The sequence below is a fragment of the Buteo buteo genome, chromosome 1 (genome assembly GCF_964188355.1).
Source record: "Buteo buteo chromosome 1, bButBut1.hap1.1, whole genome shotgun sequence".
Taxonomy (NCBI): domain Eukaryota; kingdom Metazoa; phylum Chordata; class Aves; order Accipitriformes; family Accipitridae; genus Buteo; species Buteo buteo.
The window spans coordinates 36,774,431-36,792,861 of NC_134171.1; the positions used below are offsets into that span (position 1 = coordinate 36,774,431).

General features: G+C 43.3%; 1 protein-coding gene across 1 annotated transcript in view; it reads left to right on the forward strand.

Moving 5' to 3' along the window:
- ENPP6 (ectonucleotide pyrophosphatase/phosphodiesterase 6) overlaps positions 1-18,212 on the forward strand; it is a 33,921-nt gene extending 15,709 nt beyond the window's left edge. The window contains exons 3-8 of the mRNA XM_075027952.1: positions 2,485-2,596; positions 6,917-7,058; positions 8,053-8,232; positions 10,577-10,714; positions 14,737-14,860; positions 15,673-18,212. Of these exons, the coding sequence (XP_074884053.1) occupies positions 2,485-2,596; positions 6,917-7,058; positions 8,053-8,232; positions 10,577-10,714; positions 14,737-14,860; positions 15,673-15,896 (920 nt within the window). The 3' untranslated portion in view covers positions 15,897-18,212. The remainder of the gene's footprint in view (positions 1-2,484; positions 2,597-6,916; positions 7,059-8,052; positions 8,233-10,576; positions 10,715-14,736; positions 14,861-15,672) is intronic.
- The last annotated feature ends 219 nt before the right edge of the window (positions 18,213-18,431 follow it).

Here is an 18,431-nt window from a genome sequence, read left to right on the forward strand (position 1 = left end):
TTGCCAATGAACTGCACACTGGAAGACCAACATTTAGTGGCCAAAATGATTCCTAATTTTTGCTGCCTCTGTAGTCTTTTATGTCATGCTCATCACTTGACAATCTAGAAATAGCAAAGATATCTCAGCAACTAAAATATCCCAGATCCCCAAGAGGTTAATGTTTCCAGTTCAAATTATCTTGTGAGTAATTCTGAGGAAGGTTATCTGAGAAAATTATAATCTGATGTCAGTATCTGAAGAGGAAAAAAGAGGCAAAATCATCATATTAGTCATTGGCTATGAGCAATCATCCACCCGAACTAAAATACTAAGTGTTTCCAACGCATTTCCAAATGCGTCCTTAACTTCTTGCCTGGCTTTGGAGCCAATCTCTTCCCTCTGATTCAAGTGTCAGAGGAGAAATTGGCTTTGAAGTTCCAGTTCTCTCCTGAAATAGTAGCAAAGCTTGCAGAGGACTACTGCATCACCACTAGCATCCAAGGTAGCTGAAAGCCCGTGTTTTGCTGCTGGTAGCACCCAGGACATCATGCAAAAGACTGAAGCTGCATGCCCTCAGAGCAGGGGGCAAGGGCTCCTGCTTCCTGGAGATGACTTCAGGTCATTCATGGAATACAGTTTTTTGATGATTTGGTTAGGTAGCAGCTGGGACTTGTCTCTGTTGCACAACGTCATTTCTTCAAAGTGCTGTGTGCAGTTGTATAGAAGTTTTACTGTAGGATGGTATGGAAAGTCAGTTCTTGTCAAGTCAAGCAATCTCCAGGCTGTTCATCCAGACTGCAGATTACTTTCGTGGTGGAGAGATAAACACTAAAGTATCTCCATGCAGAAAGGAGAGGATTAAGTCACGTAAGTTTGGAGCAACAGGGGAAGAATGAAAAGTGAGCACCATCACACACTCCCACAGTTTTTATAAAAACAAATATTACATAGAGGTTCAAAATTATGTAAATATGTTTTTACAGAAAAGCAAATTAGTTTACTACATTTTCCTTTTATTACTGCAAATAATTAATTCTTACAAACAATTAAAATAGATGAGATCACTTGAAACACACAAAGAATGTGGAGACCTGGGAGTCACTACCATGGACCATTGGGTAAAAAGACTGAGTTCGTCATGTGTGCTAGGGCTCTTGAACTTTTGGAAAGGGTAACCTCCATCTGACTTATCTGGCTTTCTGCAAATCAGTGAAGATTTTTTAAAATTCCCTAAGCTTAAATATTTAAGTTTTTTTAACCTTTCATGGTAGTCCTGAGAAGGCACGATCAGAAATCTCTCAGCCAGCTTAGCCTGCAAGCAGTGTGCTTTTTCCCTGTGTCCCCGTAACGCACCTCAGCGATGTGAGCTCATGCAGGCTGAGATGCAAGACACTGACAAATTCTCTTTACTGAGTGTCCCAGTAAGCAAACCACTGTAAATCATCTCTGAAAGTAGCTCTGCTTGCTCTAGTGCCCTCTCTGTACTTACACCTCCTGTGCAACGTTCTTCCCCTCACCAAGCAACAAGTCAACTTATGACAGTCCTTAACACCTGTTCTTTTCATCCCAAAGGAGGAGAAAAGGGACCCACATGTACACAGATTCAGGCTATGGCTTAGAGTTGCCTTTTTGCCCTGACTGTATTCCTGTATACAGAGGCCATTTTGCAAGAAATCCCTTTTTTTTCTCCTCCTCCTTGTGCCCCAGGAATACACCAGAAAATGCCTAACTGTGATGGGAGGACTCTGGGGCTCTCGAAAGATAATTTGCATTAATCCAGTGTTTCTGAAAGCACACTTCTTTTAAATATTAATGTTATTCAGCAGCATAGTAACCAGAGAGCAAAAGGGCAAAAAAACCCACAAAAACATGTTTTTGTGTGTTCAGGGCCATGTTCTCCTGTAGGATTTGTTGCCATAAATTTCTGGGCCACAAAACAGACTGTATTTTGCAAGGAAGGCTGCAAGTTACCAAGAGAGTTAATTGGTTTATACTGTTTTAATAAGACCTCCTGGGAAACAGATTTAATAGTGGAATGCCAGTATCACATAATAAAATACAGTTTATAGAGGATATTACGACGTAAGATACAGCGTGTCTAACTGGAAAGTATTTGCTGAACTTTCAGGGAACAATATCTAAATCTTTTATGTTGGAAGCCTGGAAATGAGGCTATGTGGCTGCAGCAGTTAAAATGAGAAAAAGCTAGCGATTTAGGTGGAAACCGTCTGCCACGAGGGAATCAAGAGTTTTATTGTGGGAAGGTCACACAGAGACCTTCCTTTTAGAGAGAGAAATAAAAGGATCCAATGTACGGTTTCCTACAAGCACTCGTCAAACCAACCTCTCTCCCCTTTTCACTTCCCAACCACAAGGTTTCCTGCAGGGAAGGTGTAAGGTAAGTAATGTCACAGGGAATTTGCAAACCTGAACTTGGACCCCACGGTGTGGGGTCTGTGATCAAGGTGAAACAGCAGAGCTTACTGTATTTTTCGCTCATAGGTTGCGAGGTCGAAATCCTTGGGGTGAGACCAAGTTATTGCCGCGAATACTTCAGCGTCCCAACAGACAAAAACTTTGCAGATGCCATCAGCGATGCTCTCGAGTCTTTGCGGTATGTTACTAGACTTCTGCGGTGTGGGGTTTCCTCGCTCAAGGATGAGTATTCGGGTTTACTATCAGCCTTGCTCCGAGGAAATTTTCAGGATTGGCTCCAGGTAGGAAGATGGGGGCCAAGACTGCTTTACAGTACTGTCATAGAAACATGACCGTAAAAGAAATAGGGCTTACATTAAGGTCGGAGGGGAAGACGTGCTCCTCTCTTCATGTGTAGGTTACAACACAGAGGAGACATCCCAACTTACTTTTTTTAATTTGCTGTTTCAAACAACTTCAAGATCAGTCTGTGAGTATCTGTTCACTGACCTGCAAGAGCAGACTTTGAAATGCTTGGTTTTAGAGAGAGCTCCTGGGAATCTGGAAATTCTGAAATCGGGACACAGCTCCAGTCACTAGTTTATGAGGCCAATGCTTTGGCTCCTTCTGCATTTTAGAACATCTCAGGCACAATGATTGTGGAGCAGGCATTCATTTCATGCATATATGTAGAATAGAATAGAATAGAATAGTTCAGTTGCAAGGGACCTACAACGATCATCTAGCCCAACTGATGGGAACACATCTCTTAGACAACTCCTAGGAAGAACATATGCTCCACAGCCAGCTTTCCAGTTCTACCAGCTCTCATCCAAATATTAACAAGGGACAATTCCGCATAGGTTGTAAAATCAGGGAAGATTGCACCACCACATGAGGAGCCAATGCCTTACCTCAGCTATAACTAAGCTTCCTCTTTTAAAACCTCATTGGTATACTACTTGCAAATTGCCACAGCGATTTAAATCCAAAAAAGTGTTGTATTCAGATGCTGAGTGTTGCTTGTCCTTGAAATAAAGGCTCCAAAATGATGAGAGCGCTGCTGGAGATGTTGCTTCCAGTTGCACACTGGGTCCTGCTGCACAGATGCTCACAAATCATAGTGTCGTTTACAGCATGGGGCTTAGAGAGAAGCCATCTCAGAACATGTGAGAGACATTTGATCCTGAAATGATTTAGCTTAGATTTTAAGATAGCTATCTGCATGTGACATGCGGAGGTCATATGTGCTATAGGAGGCTTTCCGGAGCTTCTGCAACACTATTAATTCAGTGAATAAAAAAGGGAATGGGAAACTGAATACAGATACCAGCTCTGACTTCTGGTAGAAACCCAGAATTACCATAGAAAGCTTTTGGTGAGGTATTTGGGGATAAGTCAAGATACGCTTGAAGCTTCCTGCCTGGTTTCAATGAAGCAAGGTGCATAAGGCTGCTCAGGACGGTTTGCAGCTTTGTAATTGTGAACATGATTAAAGGCAAGGCACAAACTGTTAAAAGCTCCAGCCCTTCAAGCTGCTCTTCTGGGTAGTTGGAGCCCATTGAAAAGGTTTCAATAGCTAATTCAGCCTAAATCACAAGGCTGCTTGCTGCTGCCTTCCGTGGAAAAGAAGAAAAGGGCAGAGACACAACAGTGTTGGTGGGGCTGCTTGCAAGAGGTGAAAGCTAGTGATTTCAAGAAAAGAGCAAATCCCTGCCACCGCGATGTCTGCCGTAAACACCAGCTACAGCCTGCTGAAGAGGCCAAATCCTACAGATCATCCTGGAGCTGTGGGAGGTCTGGTCTCTGGTGTCCATTTACACACCATCCCTCTTGAATTTCTGCCTGGGTTCCTTTTCTTTAAACTAAGCGCCCTGTCTGCAGCAAGGCAGGAAAGAGGAAAAAGGAATGATCATTGATAAAATTAATAATCAGTTGTGGGTGTAAATACTGCAGAGACTTACAGTAAGAAAGGAGGGTAGAGAATGAACAGATTAAAAATCAGGTAGGTTTTCCTTATCCTTTCTCTCATTCATCCTCTTTGTTTAGTCCTTTGAAATTTAGCAAACAATTTTCAGTGCTGCTAGGCCAGCCCATAAGAAGTAAAGCCTCTGAAGTGCCTTTATTGCAGGTGTATTCATTTAGCAGGAGTTAGCATCTCTGGGTAGAAGAGTCTTGAGCTGTGTTTTATTGTCATCTACATCTTCAAAGGCTGGCAAATCCAGCCTGTTTCCTTTCCACACCCCAACTAATTGAAAAAGCCCATTAGGCTGAGGCTGGCACTAGGTATATGTGGGAAAACAGCCTGTGGCAAGGTCAGTTGCCCTAATGGCAGGTATTAGTAGCTAATGAACTGCACTTATGCTCCCACCATTAGCAAACCTTACAGGGACTTCAAGGTAGAGAAAGTAAGCCCTTTATTGTGGCATGGTGGCCTAGGATTAACTTGAATTTGGGCAAAGGAACATCCTGACCTATCTTAGCTTCACCAGGGTCAAAGGGAGTTTTATCAATGCTCTCTGCAAGGGCAGGAGTACCTAACTCATCAGGGAGCCACTGAGCTCCTCTTGGCAACCAGAGGAAACCATCTTTCAGGAATATTTTCCAGTCTCTTCAAACAGGTGCTTTGAGACCATTGTTCAGACCAAAAATATTCAAAACTGAAAGTCAAGCACCCATTTTTGGCAAGTAAAGCTAAAACATCCCGTATGTCTTTTCCACAACTATAATTTAAGGTCTGTGGTAATCTACTTACCATCCTGGACAGGTGTCACGAAGTTTGCAAAAGTCTGTTGATAAAATACAAAACCCTTTTTGGTATTGCCATCGATGCCATCCAGTTTTCTTCAGCAAGCTTTCCTTAGCCATTTCTTTTGAAAATTACTGCTGATGGGAGAGGACAGGACTAACGCACAGTTAGAAAGACAGAGTACTTCTCCCATGCAAGCCAAGATCAGAGATGCCTAGTTTTCTTAGGAAAACAGGAAACAGAGTCAAACTCAGTCTTACAAGCTCTGGATGTGCTGTACCCAATCCTGCAAATTCCTAAGCATGCCACATAACTGGATCTTGTCCCACTGAAGTCATGTAAAAAGTTGAATGTTCATCCTTACAGCACTGAGCCTTCACTGAGAAATCTCACCACAGCCTAAATAAGACCACTTGTTCTATGCAATAAATCTGTTTCTTAGCTTCTGATCATTTAGTTACAGGTGAGAAGACACAAAGCAGTGTGACACAAAGCAGTCTAAATAGCTAATTAATAGACACTGCAGCAGAAGAAAACTGTTTCAATAGGTCCAGTGAGTGTGCATGCAATATAGAAATTACAGGGTTACATTTTAGAAATTAATTTATGCCTAATACAGATGGAAAGTAATGCTTAAAATGAAATTGGGGGGAGGGAAGGGCTGCTTCATTTGAATGATTTTAAAATCATGAAGAGTGAGAAAGAACACTGTTCTTCAGGGCCATCAGTGGAGAAATTCCCACCACAGCAGAGACCTTCGGCTTCCTACAGGACTGCTCCTCTAAGGCCTTCAGCAAACTTAAAAATGCAAATGACAGACCCTAATTCATTCAGTCAGTCCCTCACCTCTGATTTTTTTCTCTTCTGTCTCACTCATTACACCAGACTACTCGGGTGTCTTTAATCAGAGAAGGTGGACCTGTCAGGACATCACACATCTTTTTGTAGGGATCTTGATCTGGATGAGGGCATGTATTATGGATGGCACACCCTGTCATATATTAAGTACAGTAGAAAAAGATTGGGTTTGAACTTCATGAGCATGGATTTGCAATTTTATCCACACGACTGCTCTCAGGGAGCTTTACAGTGAACTGTAGAGTGGTCATGAAAATGTAATTAAGCACTGATGTATGCGCAATCCCCACTAATTAGGCTGAGGGCATTCAGTGCAGAAACGTGTGATCAGCTAAACTTGTGCAACTCTGAGATTACCTTAGTTTTCCTTTGGTCATATTCCTGCATAAAAACCCCATCTAAAATTTCACCTCAATTCATACCACTCGGGATTTTGCAAGGTCATGGAAGAACACATCCTGAGCTGACCTCGGTGGTTTGGAAGACCTCACACAGGAGAAAGTCAGAAGTGCCAAACTTTAATTAAAGCAGATTTAATGGGTAATTCCCACAATACTTTTAATAAGGGCATTCAGCACAGAAATTAGTATTTCTTCTAGGTCTTTCATTGTCATTAAAGGAAAAGCCTCCTTCCTAATTCAAAAGGTAGCAGAGGGCTGCCAGGCCAGCCTGTGTTTGCATATGCCAGTCTCTACCTGTCATCTCTGATGGGAGTCTCACGCGAACCCAGGCGACTCTGGGCGTGAGTAAGGAGCCCAGCCTTGCGAGAGCGGCTAGGAAGCCCAGGCTGGAAGCGGAAAATGTTCCTTTGCGGTTTTGTGGCTCTACGTGGCGGTGAGGACAATAATGCCGGCAGCCAGGAGCTCTCCATGTGTGACAGCCTCTCACTCCTTCCTCTCCTCCCACCTCCAGCAACGGCAGCGCCGAAATGGCTGCTGTGTACTACGAGCGCATTGACGTGGAAGGCCACCACTACGGCCCTTCGTCCCAGCAGCGGAAGAACGCTCTGAAGGAGGTGGACAAAGCCTTGAGCAACATGATCACGCTCATCAAGGTGAGTGGCGTCCAAAAACCCAGCTCCCGGGTGCGTTTGGAAAAGACTTTTCAAACTGCTCTTTGTGGCACTCCCGAGAGCCTATTTAATGCCTGTTAATTGGATGCGTTGGCTGTAAACTTTTATTTCCTGAGAAAAAGAGGCTACCGAGATCACGTGGAAGTCAAGGCACCATTCCCCTGATTTTTATTTTTGTCGATGGCATTATAATCCTCCTAGTGGCTTATTATACCAATAGCCCCAGGAAGCCATAAACCGATATACATGTTGCTCTGTTTATAACATGTGTTGCCGGCTGGGCTTTATAGTAGGCGAACAAATCAGAACCACTCACTTCCTAAGGTTTGTGGAATCAGACAATTAACTTTTATAGTGGTTTTTATGGCACCACTCAGAACTTTGTACTTTAAACTTTGTTTTAAAAAACATTATCTAAATTATTTTGCAGTGAGAAAAGGAGGATACCAAGTTTTTCGGTAAATGTTGATTCTGTGAATATTTCTGACAATGATAAATGCATGTTGGAGTTTTTTATGTGTTTCAATGAGGAGAGGAAGATGTATTTCCAATTTCACTGAATTATAAAAGCTCTAATGCTAAATGCCTGTGTTTGGGAGGGGAAGAGAGAAATACCCCTGCCACAGGTGTACCATGAAAAAGTTGCTCTTCCCCAGCCATTTGGCCTGTCTAAGACAAACTGGGACAACTGGTTTGTGGGACCGGGATGTAGCATCTAGTTATTTAGCAGAGGGGTGGATTTATTTTGGCAAATCTGTCTTTGGCGCTAACCTCTCAGACTCTTCCAGGGCAGCAAGTGAAAGTGGACATCCACCATTACGGGTGGTGGCAAACCACACTGAAGGGCATTTGCAACCATGCTCCTTCTGGCCAACTTCCACTAAATCAGTGGCAGTCAAGTGGGAATTAAAATTTGCCAGCAGGCAAAGCAAAACACATTCCTGGCCATAACGGCTGTCATGCACTCGCTTCACAGAGCATGGGTCTTCAGCATGATGTCAACGTCCTCCTCTTCTCTGATCATGGGATGACAGACATCTCTTGGGCGGACAAAGTGATTGAGCTGAAAAACTATATCAATATGAGTGATACCATACAAATGAAGGATCGAGGTCCTGTTGTGAGCCTCTGGCCAGCTCCAGAGAAGCACGCAGAGGTAAGTACAGCTTATTCGTATTTATTTAGTTCTGTGTTTCCTTGTTTTTTATGACAATTATGTCTTTTGTTTGCTCGCAACATCCAAAACCCGGTCTCAGATATGTGTGTAAAAATCAGCCTGAGGCTCTTATCGGGAGTCAGACTTGGATTCTGTGACACTCTTGTGACACTGGTTTCTGAAAGAAAGTCACACCAGCCAAATTAAAAAACGTGAACTTTGACTGTTATTTGGCACAGATACATGCTTTCAAACCCCACCACTATGTGCATCTGATAAATAGCTGAAAGATTTTAGCTCAAAACCCATTTTTAGGATTTTATATATATAAGACTCAATTTATTGACACTCTAGCTGGGATTTTCAAATGATCTGGAGGAGGTCAGGCATTCATATTCCAGTAAACTCCCATGGAGTGTGAGGAATTAACTCCATTAGACCAGAATTACAAAAACCAATTTTTTTTACAATATTCTCCTTTGAAGAATTTTGATGAACAAGCATGTGGGATTGAATCAACCATAAAAGCCCAAGGCTAGAACTGCAGGATTTTAAGGGACAAATTAAAACAATACAGGAAAAAATTTGGAAACCACTTGAAAAGAATGAAAATGCAGCATCTGTAACTAATAGACTAGTACATTATAGTTTAACCAGAAACCAGTGCTTGAGAAGTCATTATTGCTGTCCTCAGAATATAGATGAGTGGATGTACAAAATTGGCAGTCCATGCTCCAGGTGAATAATTTTGTTTTCTATATTATATTTTAGCCAATTCCAGTATATTGTAGCTTGGGCAAATATTTTTAAGAGAATATTTGCTAATTTTTTCACCCAAACAGGCTCTCCAGGAGTTGTATAGCTGTGATATTGTGAACATTTAAAATTAGTGCCAGAATTGAAATTTGTCGTAGAGGCATGTGTAAGCAATTCACTCAGAGTTCCTGCAGGGGATCACAGAGTTTATAGATGCTCGCCTCAGCCTTAAGTCAGAGATCCCTATTTTTGTAGGCCAGGCCTTCAAAGAAGGGCAAGTATAAGTTGCGACTTCATGCAAATGTGGGGTTTCATCCGACAAAGCTCTTAAGCACATGCTTCTCTCTCATTAAACAGCCTAATATCCCTAAGGATAATAAAGTACAGTGCATCGCACCATGGTTTTGTTTTCTTCCTTCATTTCTTTTTAGGACTTCTTAGTGGATTGCTGCTTTTTTAAGTGAAATAAAGTTGATTTTCTGTTTCCCAATAGCCAGATTCCTCTATTCTTAATTCACTTTAAAGAGCCATGTTTAGGAATTAGATCATATTATAACATAGTGGTTATCATCTTTAAGAGTTACTCCATTTTGAAGCACCCGAAGTACTGGTGAAACACCAGGACCACTCTCTAGTCCAGGTCATGGTGGGAGGGTCTGGCTGAGTCGTGCCGTCACACCCTGGTGCCGTCCTTTTGGCAACTGCGTATCAGTGCAAATCTCTTGCACACATATACATGGAAGGGGGGCTTAGCTAAAAGGCTAATGAAGGACCTTTCATTCTTTGCAGAATCGAGCTATTTATTCCTAAGGATTATTTATATTTAAGCAAAAGAGCAATATACACTCTGGGGACTCCAATAACTGCCTTCTTCCTGGCATATGAACATCTTCTTTAGACATTTAAAATATTTTTCTGAATAATTTGGGGTTTAACCACATTTGTGTGATTATATTCCAGACAGTATGATTAATATTAATAAACCACTTGTACAGCATTGTGCAGCTTCAAAGCCGCAGGCATTGGCTGATTAATCTCACGGCATCCTTATGAAGCAGATAATTAAGCACTATCAATCCCTTTGATAGGGCTTGACTAGTTAAGTGTAAGAAACACAGGTGAGGTGACACTAATTGTTCACTCAAGAGCACAAAGAGGGAATGAGTGGCAGAGGCCAAAGGCAATATCCCTTTTCTGCATCTGTACCCAGTCCACGTGGTGCCTCTGAGCATCTTTCACCACTTAGCTTACTGTCCCCTGTGGTGGTTTGGTTTCTGCTGGTCTATCGCTGCACATTGATATACTTACATGCATACATTTGTGAGTGCATGTATTATAAATATATTTCATACATGAATTCATGCGTTCCTATGTGTTTATGATCCAAGTTTTCAGAACCTCCTAAACCGCATAAACAGGTTTTGCACAGCCATCATCTTTGGACCGGCAAAGTCCCAGTTTGAACGTGCTGATGATTAGCCATTAAAAGGAATTAGCTATTTTACAAATTCAGGTATTTCCATGTATCCATAGGTGCATATATGCTCTTTACAGCCATATGGTGTCCTAACATTTGTTTTCTTTGCAGATATATCAAAAACTGAAAGCTGTGGAACACATGCATGTTTATAACATACAGGATATTCCAGACAGGTTTTTCTACAAAAAAGGAAAATTTGTGTCTCCTCTAACTCTCGTGGCCGAGAAAGGATGGTTCATAGTAGAGGTAAAGTAGAGAAGCAAAATACTTAGACATGAATGTGAAAAGGTGCAATATATGAAAACAATAAGAAAAATGTACAAGTCTATGCTGGGCATTGAGTTAAAGTGTTACATCACTTACCTGGGATGACTACAAAGCTAATGTCAAGTATTGCCGTGTGCTTAAAAGAGCCTAAAGGCATGGCAGCTATGCTGAAGCTAGACAAAATTAAATAGTCAAGATCGTTCTTTTTTCTGTGTCATCATAAAGCAGGAGGAGTTTTTGTATTTTGCATTCCAGTTCTGTTGCTTTACTCCTCTCTCCCCTGCCCATCTACCTTCATCTCAGGCACAAAAAGAGTGTTTCCATTTCAAGCTCTTACTGTCTCTCCATTCAGCAGTACTTTGTGGCAACTTATCCTTCTGCCTGGCTTCCCACCCACCAGACTCTGTCCTAAAAATGCCCTGTTTCTCCCAAGCCCTCCAGTCTCAGGAGGGTCAGACGGGGGTTTACTCCTCAGAGATACCCAGTGCATACGCTGAAATCTGAGAGCTTGTTGAGCAGCAAATCAATTAGACTTGCACATGAAGAGATTTTTCATACCAACTTATTGTGTTACTATAAATTATTGTTGTTCTTATTATTATTTTGTACTTGTATTGCTACTGAGCATCTTCACATTGCAGATATTAACTGCGCCTCACCACAGCTCGGAGGGCAAGGCAACTTGTGTATCTTCTAAGTGGGTAAACAGGGGAGCAATACTAAGTGATTTGCTCAAGGCCATACATTAAGTCAGTAACTTGGCAACAGGACCAAGGCGTCCTGGGGTTTTTTGGTGTCCCAGCATAGTCATTGCCCATCATTGCCTTGCAGATTATTGTCACTCATTTGAGCATTTTCTTTCATGTACCTCAGAGTTACTGCTTATCAGGCTTTGCTGAAGGTGATCCACATCACCACATGTCTCGCTAGCCAACCTGACTTTAGGATAATAATTTCTACACCTGAAAAAAAGTGCACCTCTAAAAAAACCCGATTGCTTTTGAGTATGGATGGGTGAGCACCACATTTCTGGTTAAAAAAAAAAAAAAAAAAAAAAAAGAAAAAGCCAGAATTAAGATTCAGACACATAAAGTAGAAATCTGAAACATTTTTGTCAAAATGATTTTAAAAATTACAACTAAACTCTTTTGTACAGAAGTTCAACACAGAACATTTTTACATAGTCTGTAAGAAAAAAAAAGCACTTAAAAAAAATCATTGAAACTCTGACAAACCTTAATAACAGTGCAGCAAACACTGCTGCTATGGTAATTATTTCTGTCTCTCTGCCCATTCCTTCCCATTGTTTCTGATTTTCAAGAATGTCCTCTCATTAATGCTGTCAGATTTTCCTTCTCCTTGGTACATTTTCATTATCTGTGAATGGGATATGAAAATGAAAGTTTCCTGTCATATTTTTAAAGCAATAATTGAGCCTTCTATTATATTTCCTGCCCAAACCACCGAAGAGAGGATATTCAGCTCTTCCCTGTCATGCTCATGGGGTGTTTTAACTCTCTGTTGGCTAGTGGATAGCTATAAGCTGTTTGAAAAAGGGGATTTTTTTTTTTTTTTTTTTTTGAGAGAGAGAAAGAGGATGTATCTGGAAAGTTGTGGGTTTTCCCCAGCAAGGAGCATAGGAACAAAAGTCCATCCACATTTCAGTTAAAGCAGGATGAGGAAGGATTCCACACATCTTCAGCTGTATTGATGCTGGTCTGCTAATATTATCTTGTTCCCTCCACATGAGTGAGTGAGTGATCCCCATCCTTGAATTTCCCCCAGCTGCTCTCCTGCATGCAACAACAGCGTTAGCCCTCAGGGCTGTGCGCTCACCCTGTACCCATCCCAGTGTACTTCCCAAGTTTTAGGGAACAGTTGCTGTACAGCTTCTAACCGCGCACATGCAGGGAAAAGTCCATCGTCAGCAGTCCCAGACACCCCTGCTTCACCTTTGAGGAGCAGTGCTAGCCTGAGCTTAGGCTGAGCATGATAAATTAATGTCTTGGTTGAGTCCTCTGTCCCATTTGGGCTTGCTAAGGCAGGCATGTTGGGGTGCTGCCAGCGCCCTGGCCCCAGAGGTGCCCCAGGGCTTTGTGGGGTTTGCTGTAAGGCAGAGCCTGTTGCTCTAGGAGGGCAGCGCTGAGACGCTTGCACAGCCCTTTCCCTCAAGCTACTGCTGTTAACAGTGGTTTCACAAGCTCTCACTTCAGCTGCAGTTGTGAAAGAAAAAGTAGTGTTTTCTGACCCAACTAGCAGCAAAAATAATGGAAATGACTGTGCTTTGACTGCACATCTAGCTGCGAGTAGGTATCTCCTGGTGCCTGGGTGGGTGATGGAAAGGCACCCTACCTCCTGCGTTTGACATTCCTGGGGAAGCAGCTGAGTCCACAACAGCTGACAGGACCGTGGAGGGGTGTAGCTTCGGCAATGTCATGATACTGCCAAAGAAACACCGCAAATTAGATGTGACTTGGCTTGTCTGGAGCTGGTGCTAACAAATGCTGTACGGGTCGCCTAATGGTGAGCAGCCCAGTGACAATTAGCCCCCAGGAAGCACAGTAAGCAGAGCCACGGCATAAGGAGGTGCTATGGTAGAAAGAGGGGGAAGGAGTCTGTTTTCTCATTGGCTTGCTCTGAGTGCTGTCAGTGAAATAGATGGGGACAAGGAAAGAGGTTTAATTTGTCAGCTAAAATTGTTTAATTATTTGGTACATCTGCTGACTATTACATACGAAGAAAAGCAAGGGCTACTCCGGGGGCTCCCCTGGAAAGCAGTCGGAAGAACTACACCTCATAGCCATAACCATTGCTGTCCTCAGTGCTCCTGCGCACGGTCAGCTTTCTTCTTGGGCAGAGGAGGAAAACAAGAATCAAACAAATGTTTGTAAAAGAAATGGGATCCTCGGTCAATCTGCTTAACCATCTGCAGCGGTTGCAGCACCACTTGCCCAGGGTGGGAATGTGGGAGACTCTTGGGGCATCTTCTGTGCTCCTGTGATGGAGTGTGCAGCCCAGACCTGGTCATTTTAGGCAACTGTAGCTCCTTCTCTGTAACCATCAGAGAAATTAATGCCAGGGGTCTAATAAACTGTCAGGTGATGTTCTTCATCCATTAAAGTGAAATTCCTGCCGTAGTTTTGGGGATATCTGGAGTGTCACACCTGCTGCCACCCCTAGGGAGCATGGGACAAGAGAAATTCATGGAGAGGGTTGGTCCAGACCGCTGCTCCCGAGGGGGCCAGGATATGGCCCTATTGTAGGTAGTCTGGTAAGAGCTGTTAATATAGAGCAGGAGAAAGTAAGGAAGGAATTTAAAAGTACAACTTAAGTGCAATATGGCCAAGGAAAAACAAAAATTATGATGACAAATTATTAAAACATGGATCCACTAAACAGGGAGATAAAACTAAGAGTGGTCTATGCCAGGGAGAGGGGTACCATCTTAGATCCAAATCTGTGTTTCCTGGAAGGAACTTCATTGCTTTAATACTAAAATGAGCAGGGAGAAGAAATAATAATTATTAGAAAGTATATGGTAGGGGTGGTATTTGTATTGTTTAGGCTGACTAGTCAAATGGAGCAAAAATGGCTGCTTTTTCTATGGTACCAATGGCATGTTGGGCAGAACAACACCCGATCAAATCCACGGGAGTGCGTGGCGCTGGGTGGGAGAGCGGCACCGCTAGCATGCAGCAGGAGAGGGACACCACCTTGCTTACAGGCGTCACATATAGCTGTGACACTTTGAGCTCACGGCAGAAATTTAGATGAGCGAGAGGCAGAAATTTGTCCTCCCCGCTCAGCTGGGAGATGGCTACTCCCTGAGATGGCAAAGCCAAGGATCAGCCCTCCTGGTGATGAGCCCCTGTGCAACTGACAGTATGGTGCAGGGGCCTGATGGGGTGGTACAGCGCATGGAGACACAACATGGCACACCATGGCACCCCACGCGCAGCCCGGCAGGCGGGCACTAACCGCGCTCTGCTGTTTTCGCCCAGAGCAGGGACAAGCTGCCCTTCTGGGAGAACGGGACGGGGAGGAAGGAGGCCTGGCAGAACGGCTGGCACGGCTATGACAACGAGCTCATGGACATGAGAGCCTTCTTCATCGCATATGGGCCAGGTACAATGCCACCGTCCTTGGTGTCCCGCTTACCTACAGCCCCATGGCCCCTGCTCCAGCATCCCTGCAGCCCCTGGCACGTCAGGACCCTGATGTGGCACTCTGTGACACCCCAAAATTACAAAGAGATGGCAGGATTTCCTCACTACGGCTGGATGCCAGGAAGGTTTCTAGCTCTGTATCTGTTTTGTAGCTGGAGAAACAGGACAGAGAGATGTGAAGGGATTTGGTCAGCCTCTCTCAGACATCTCAGTGCAGTATCTCTATACCTTTGCCCTATTTTCCTAAATTTTGGCCTAAATTTTTAATTCTCTTTGAAACACATGAATTCTCTTTTTGTTGGTCGACTCGGACTCACTAACGCAGAGCACTTTCTTTGAGAAGGCTGCAGCACACCTCAGCCACCTGTCTGACGGACAGACACAAACCCCCTGGTTTCCACTTCATCAGGCCCTTTAAACACCGCTGAGCACCAGGCTGCAACTGCAGACAGGAGCGAAAGGAAAGCAGAATGTGCAATACAATTATTTGAGGCTATCAAATCTTCTACCAAGCACACACAGTAAAGTAGCTCCCGTACTTAATTTTTTATTTTTTTAGTTTTCAGAATAAAATTGGACTAGAAGTAAAAATAATGAATAAAAACATTTAAAATGTTTTTGCTGAGCTATATTGTAAATTGTACAGTGTGCCACATCCCAGCCTGCTGGGTAAGTCTGAGGGAAGGCCCTTGCCCCGCAGCAGCCCACATTTCAGGAGCTAACCCCAAGCCATACAACGCCAACTCCTCTCTTTGCCTGTTTTCCCTACAGATTTCCGATCCAACTTCCGAGCGCCTCCCATCAGATCCGTGGATATTTACAACATCATGTGCAGCCTGGCAGGAATACAGCCGCTGCCCAACAATGGCTCCTGGTCCAGGGTGGAGTGCATGCTCCGAAACACGGCCCCCTTGGCACCGCTCCCCCCGGGCGGCAGCTGCGCCCTGGCGCTAGCTCTGCTCTCCCTGTTCGCCCAGCAGATCTCCTTACTGTGATCCCCGAACAATGTTGGTCAGTGTCACCAGCAACTCCATCCTTCTCTTTTTTTTTTTTTAAAGTTCTTCGTTTGAATAATAGCTTCATTAATAGAGTGCTGTCCCCCACTCCTCCGTCGTGCTCCGCCAAGCATGAATTTGACCCATCCTGCATTTACAGTGGTTATAATGTAAAGCTGGGTTTTGTGCTGCTCCAAACACAGCCAGAAAAGTCGGTGTCGCTGCTCTAGATTTATAGCGCTGGCAATGAGAGCAGAATCCCGGCTGGCTATCCGCAAAATTTTCTGGTGTGTGCACGTGGACATCTCTGAGCATTGAACACATCTTACCCCAGCATCTTTAACTGAGAGGCTCACCCTGGCTCCCAGTGCTGAGAAGCTCAGGCATGGAGATAAACCTCTGTGCATTTAACTGGGTTCTTTCTGATTCACTCCTTCAGCTCCAGCTCCACCACCAGCAGAGCCCCACCTTCTCCTTACAGGGCCAGCCAAACCCCATCTATACCAACCCGTTCGTCAAAGACCCAAGTGCTTTGCTGAGTGATCATAATGCCGAGAGAGGTGGATCGGTGGGATTGCAGTGAGAGCATCCTACTTCTCCCAGCCTTCCCTTCTTCATTTTCCCCAAAGTGAGACCTGGCCCTGCACACCTCCAGGGCCCGGCTTTCCTCACAAACCACGCGGGGGCGGGGCGGGGGGGGTGTGCTGGGAAAGGGGAGAACAATAGAAATCCTCCACTTCAAAAACAGGAGGAAAGTGAAGAGGCATCTGGACACACAGGGGTCAGGAGAAAGTAGGATGAGGAAGCCTGGCATTTAACAGCCTCTCCGCTTTTTCTGGTGAAGAGAATATCATCTGCTCAGGTTTTAGGGGTTTGTACCCAATTGTGTTCCTGAAGGTTTTTCAACACTTACTGCTTTTCTACCAGCTCTTGCTTTCTACACATCTGCCCGGTGAGCAGCACATTCCCCTTTATTCTGCAGCGGGGAGAGAGGTCTACACTGATGGATCTCCCACCCTCTCAGTTAATCCTAGCTAATATTTCCATCACAGCCTATCAAGCCCAAACAAAGTTGTAACGGCAAAGTTAAATAGCAGGAGAGGATAGAGCTGTTGTCAGAGGTGCCTTTGGGAGTGCTTGGCGCTTTTTCTGATATACCTCTGAACCAAGAGCTTTCAGTGACAAACTGCCTTTGGAAGGATTTACGTCCCTCCCCATGCAAAATAAACCTTTAGGACTTACTACTCTTATGGATCCAGAGTCAAGCACGATCTGGGTATGTGTGGTACCGTGAGTTTAAGGGTGAATGATTACACCATGGAAAAAAAACCAAACACCAAATTAAACTTGACAAAAGACTTCTATAATAACCGTAAAGATTTATGTAATGTGTTTTTAAAGCTCAAGTGAACCATCAAATCAATTGGGGAAAAAAAGGGAGAAAATCAGTCTTTGTTATTAGACTGTTGAGTATAAAAGGCAATTTAGTGCTTTCGAAGCATTTGCAGTAGCTGTAAAACAAGCACCTATTGTTCAGAGTTCCCTGTTGCTCTTTAATGGACCAGGCTCGATGAATTCACTGGAGCACATTTTTAAAGCAAAAAAATTATCAGTATACAAGATAACCAAATGACTAAATTACCAAGTTTTGTTTGAAAGTCAACAGGATAGATACAGTCAGTGCCTGTTAATCCCTCCACAGCCTGCCCTTTTAACTCTTACAGTGAACAGAACCCAAGGTCCTCTTACAGAAGAAAAGATCCTCAAAGTATAAGGGTATATTCAGACTCTCAATTATACAGAAGTTGGAAATAACAAATCAGGTCCACTGAGTTGTTCCAGGGATGAGCCATGACACATGAAACCAACATTGATCCTTGTGAGTACTTTGTGTAACTCACAGTAGTCAGTGTCCACATGCAAATACTGCAGAGTAAATCTAATCGCAATATGATTTGTTTGACCTTAATGCAAGCATTGTGTGTATGGCAACACACCTCAAAAGATACTTGATCTGTAAAAGGGAAATTTGATAGTAGACCTGCAAGAAGCTCATTAGCATCAGGAGAACTACAGCTGATCATTTTTTGAGAAGTGCATCTTTCTTCCTCAGAGATGTTGTACCTCTGAATCAGTTCACATTCTCATTCAAAAATCAAGTGTCTTGACTCTCGCCTATTTTTCTGTATACTATGCAACAGGGGTGGGTGTATTTTAAAACCTATTTCTGAATGACGTTTTTATACAATGACTGATTGTGAATGAGTGAATAATTCTAAGAATGGTGTTAGAAAAAATAAAGCATCTTTTTGTAAATACTGTAAGATTTTTGAAAAAAAAACCCAAACAAAAAACGCCCCTGTAACACCTTGCCTTTCTTGTTTGATTGCTGCATCAAAGTGTGATAAACAGTGTTTGAAGCTTGTGCTGATTAATCATCAGAAAGATGAATGATAACATTGTTTAGAAATGGCAAAGTTGTCAGCATGTAAATTAGGGATATTAAATGCATCACACAAGATACTGTAGCTTGTA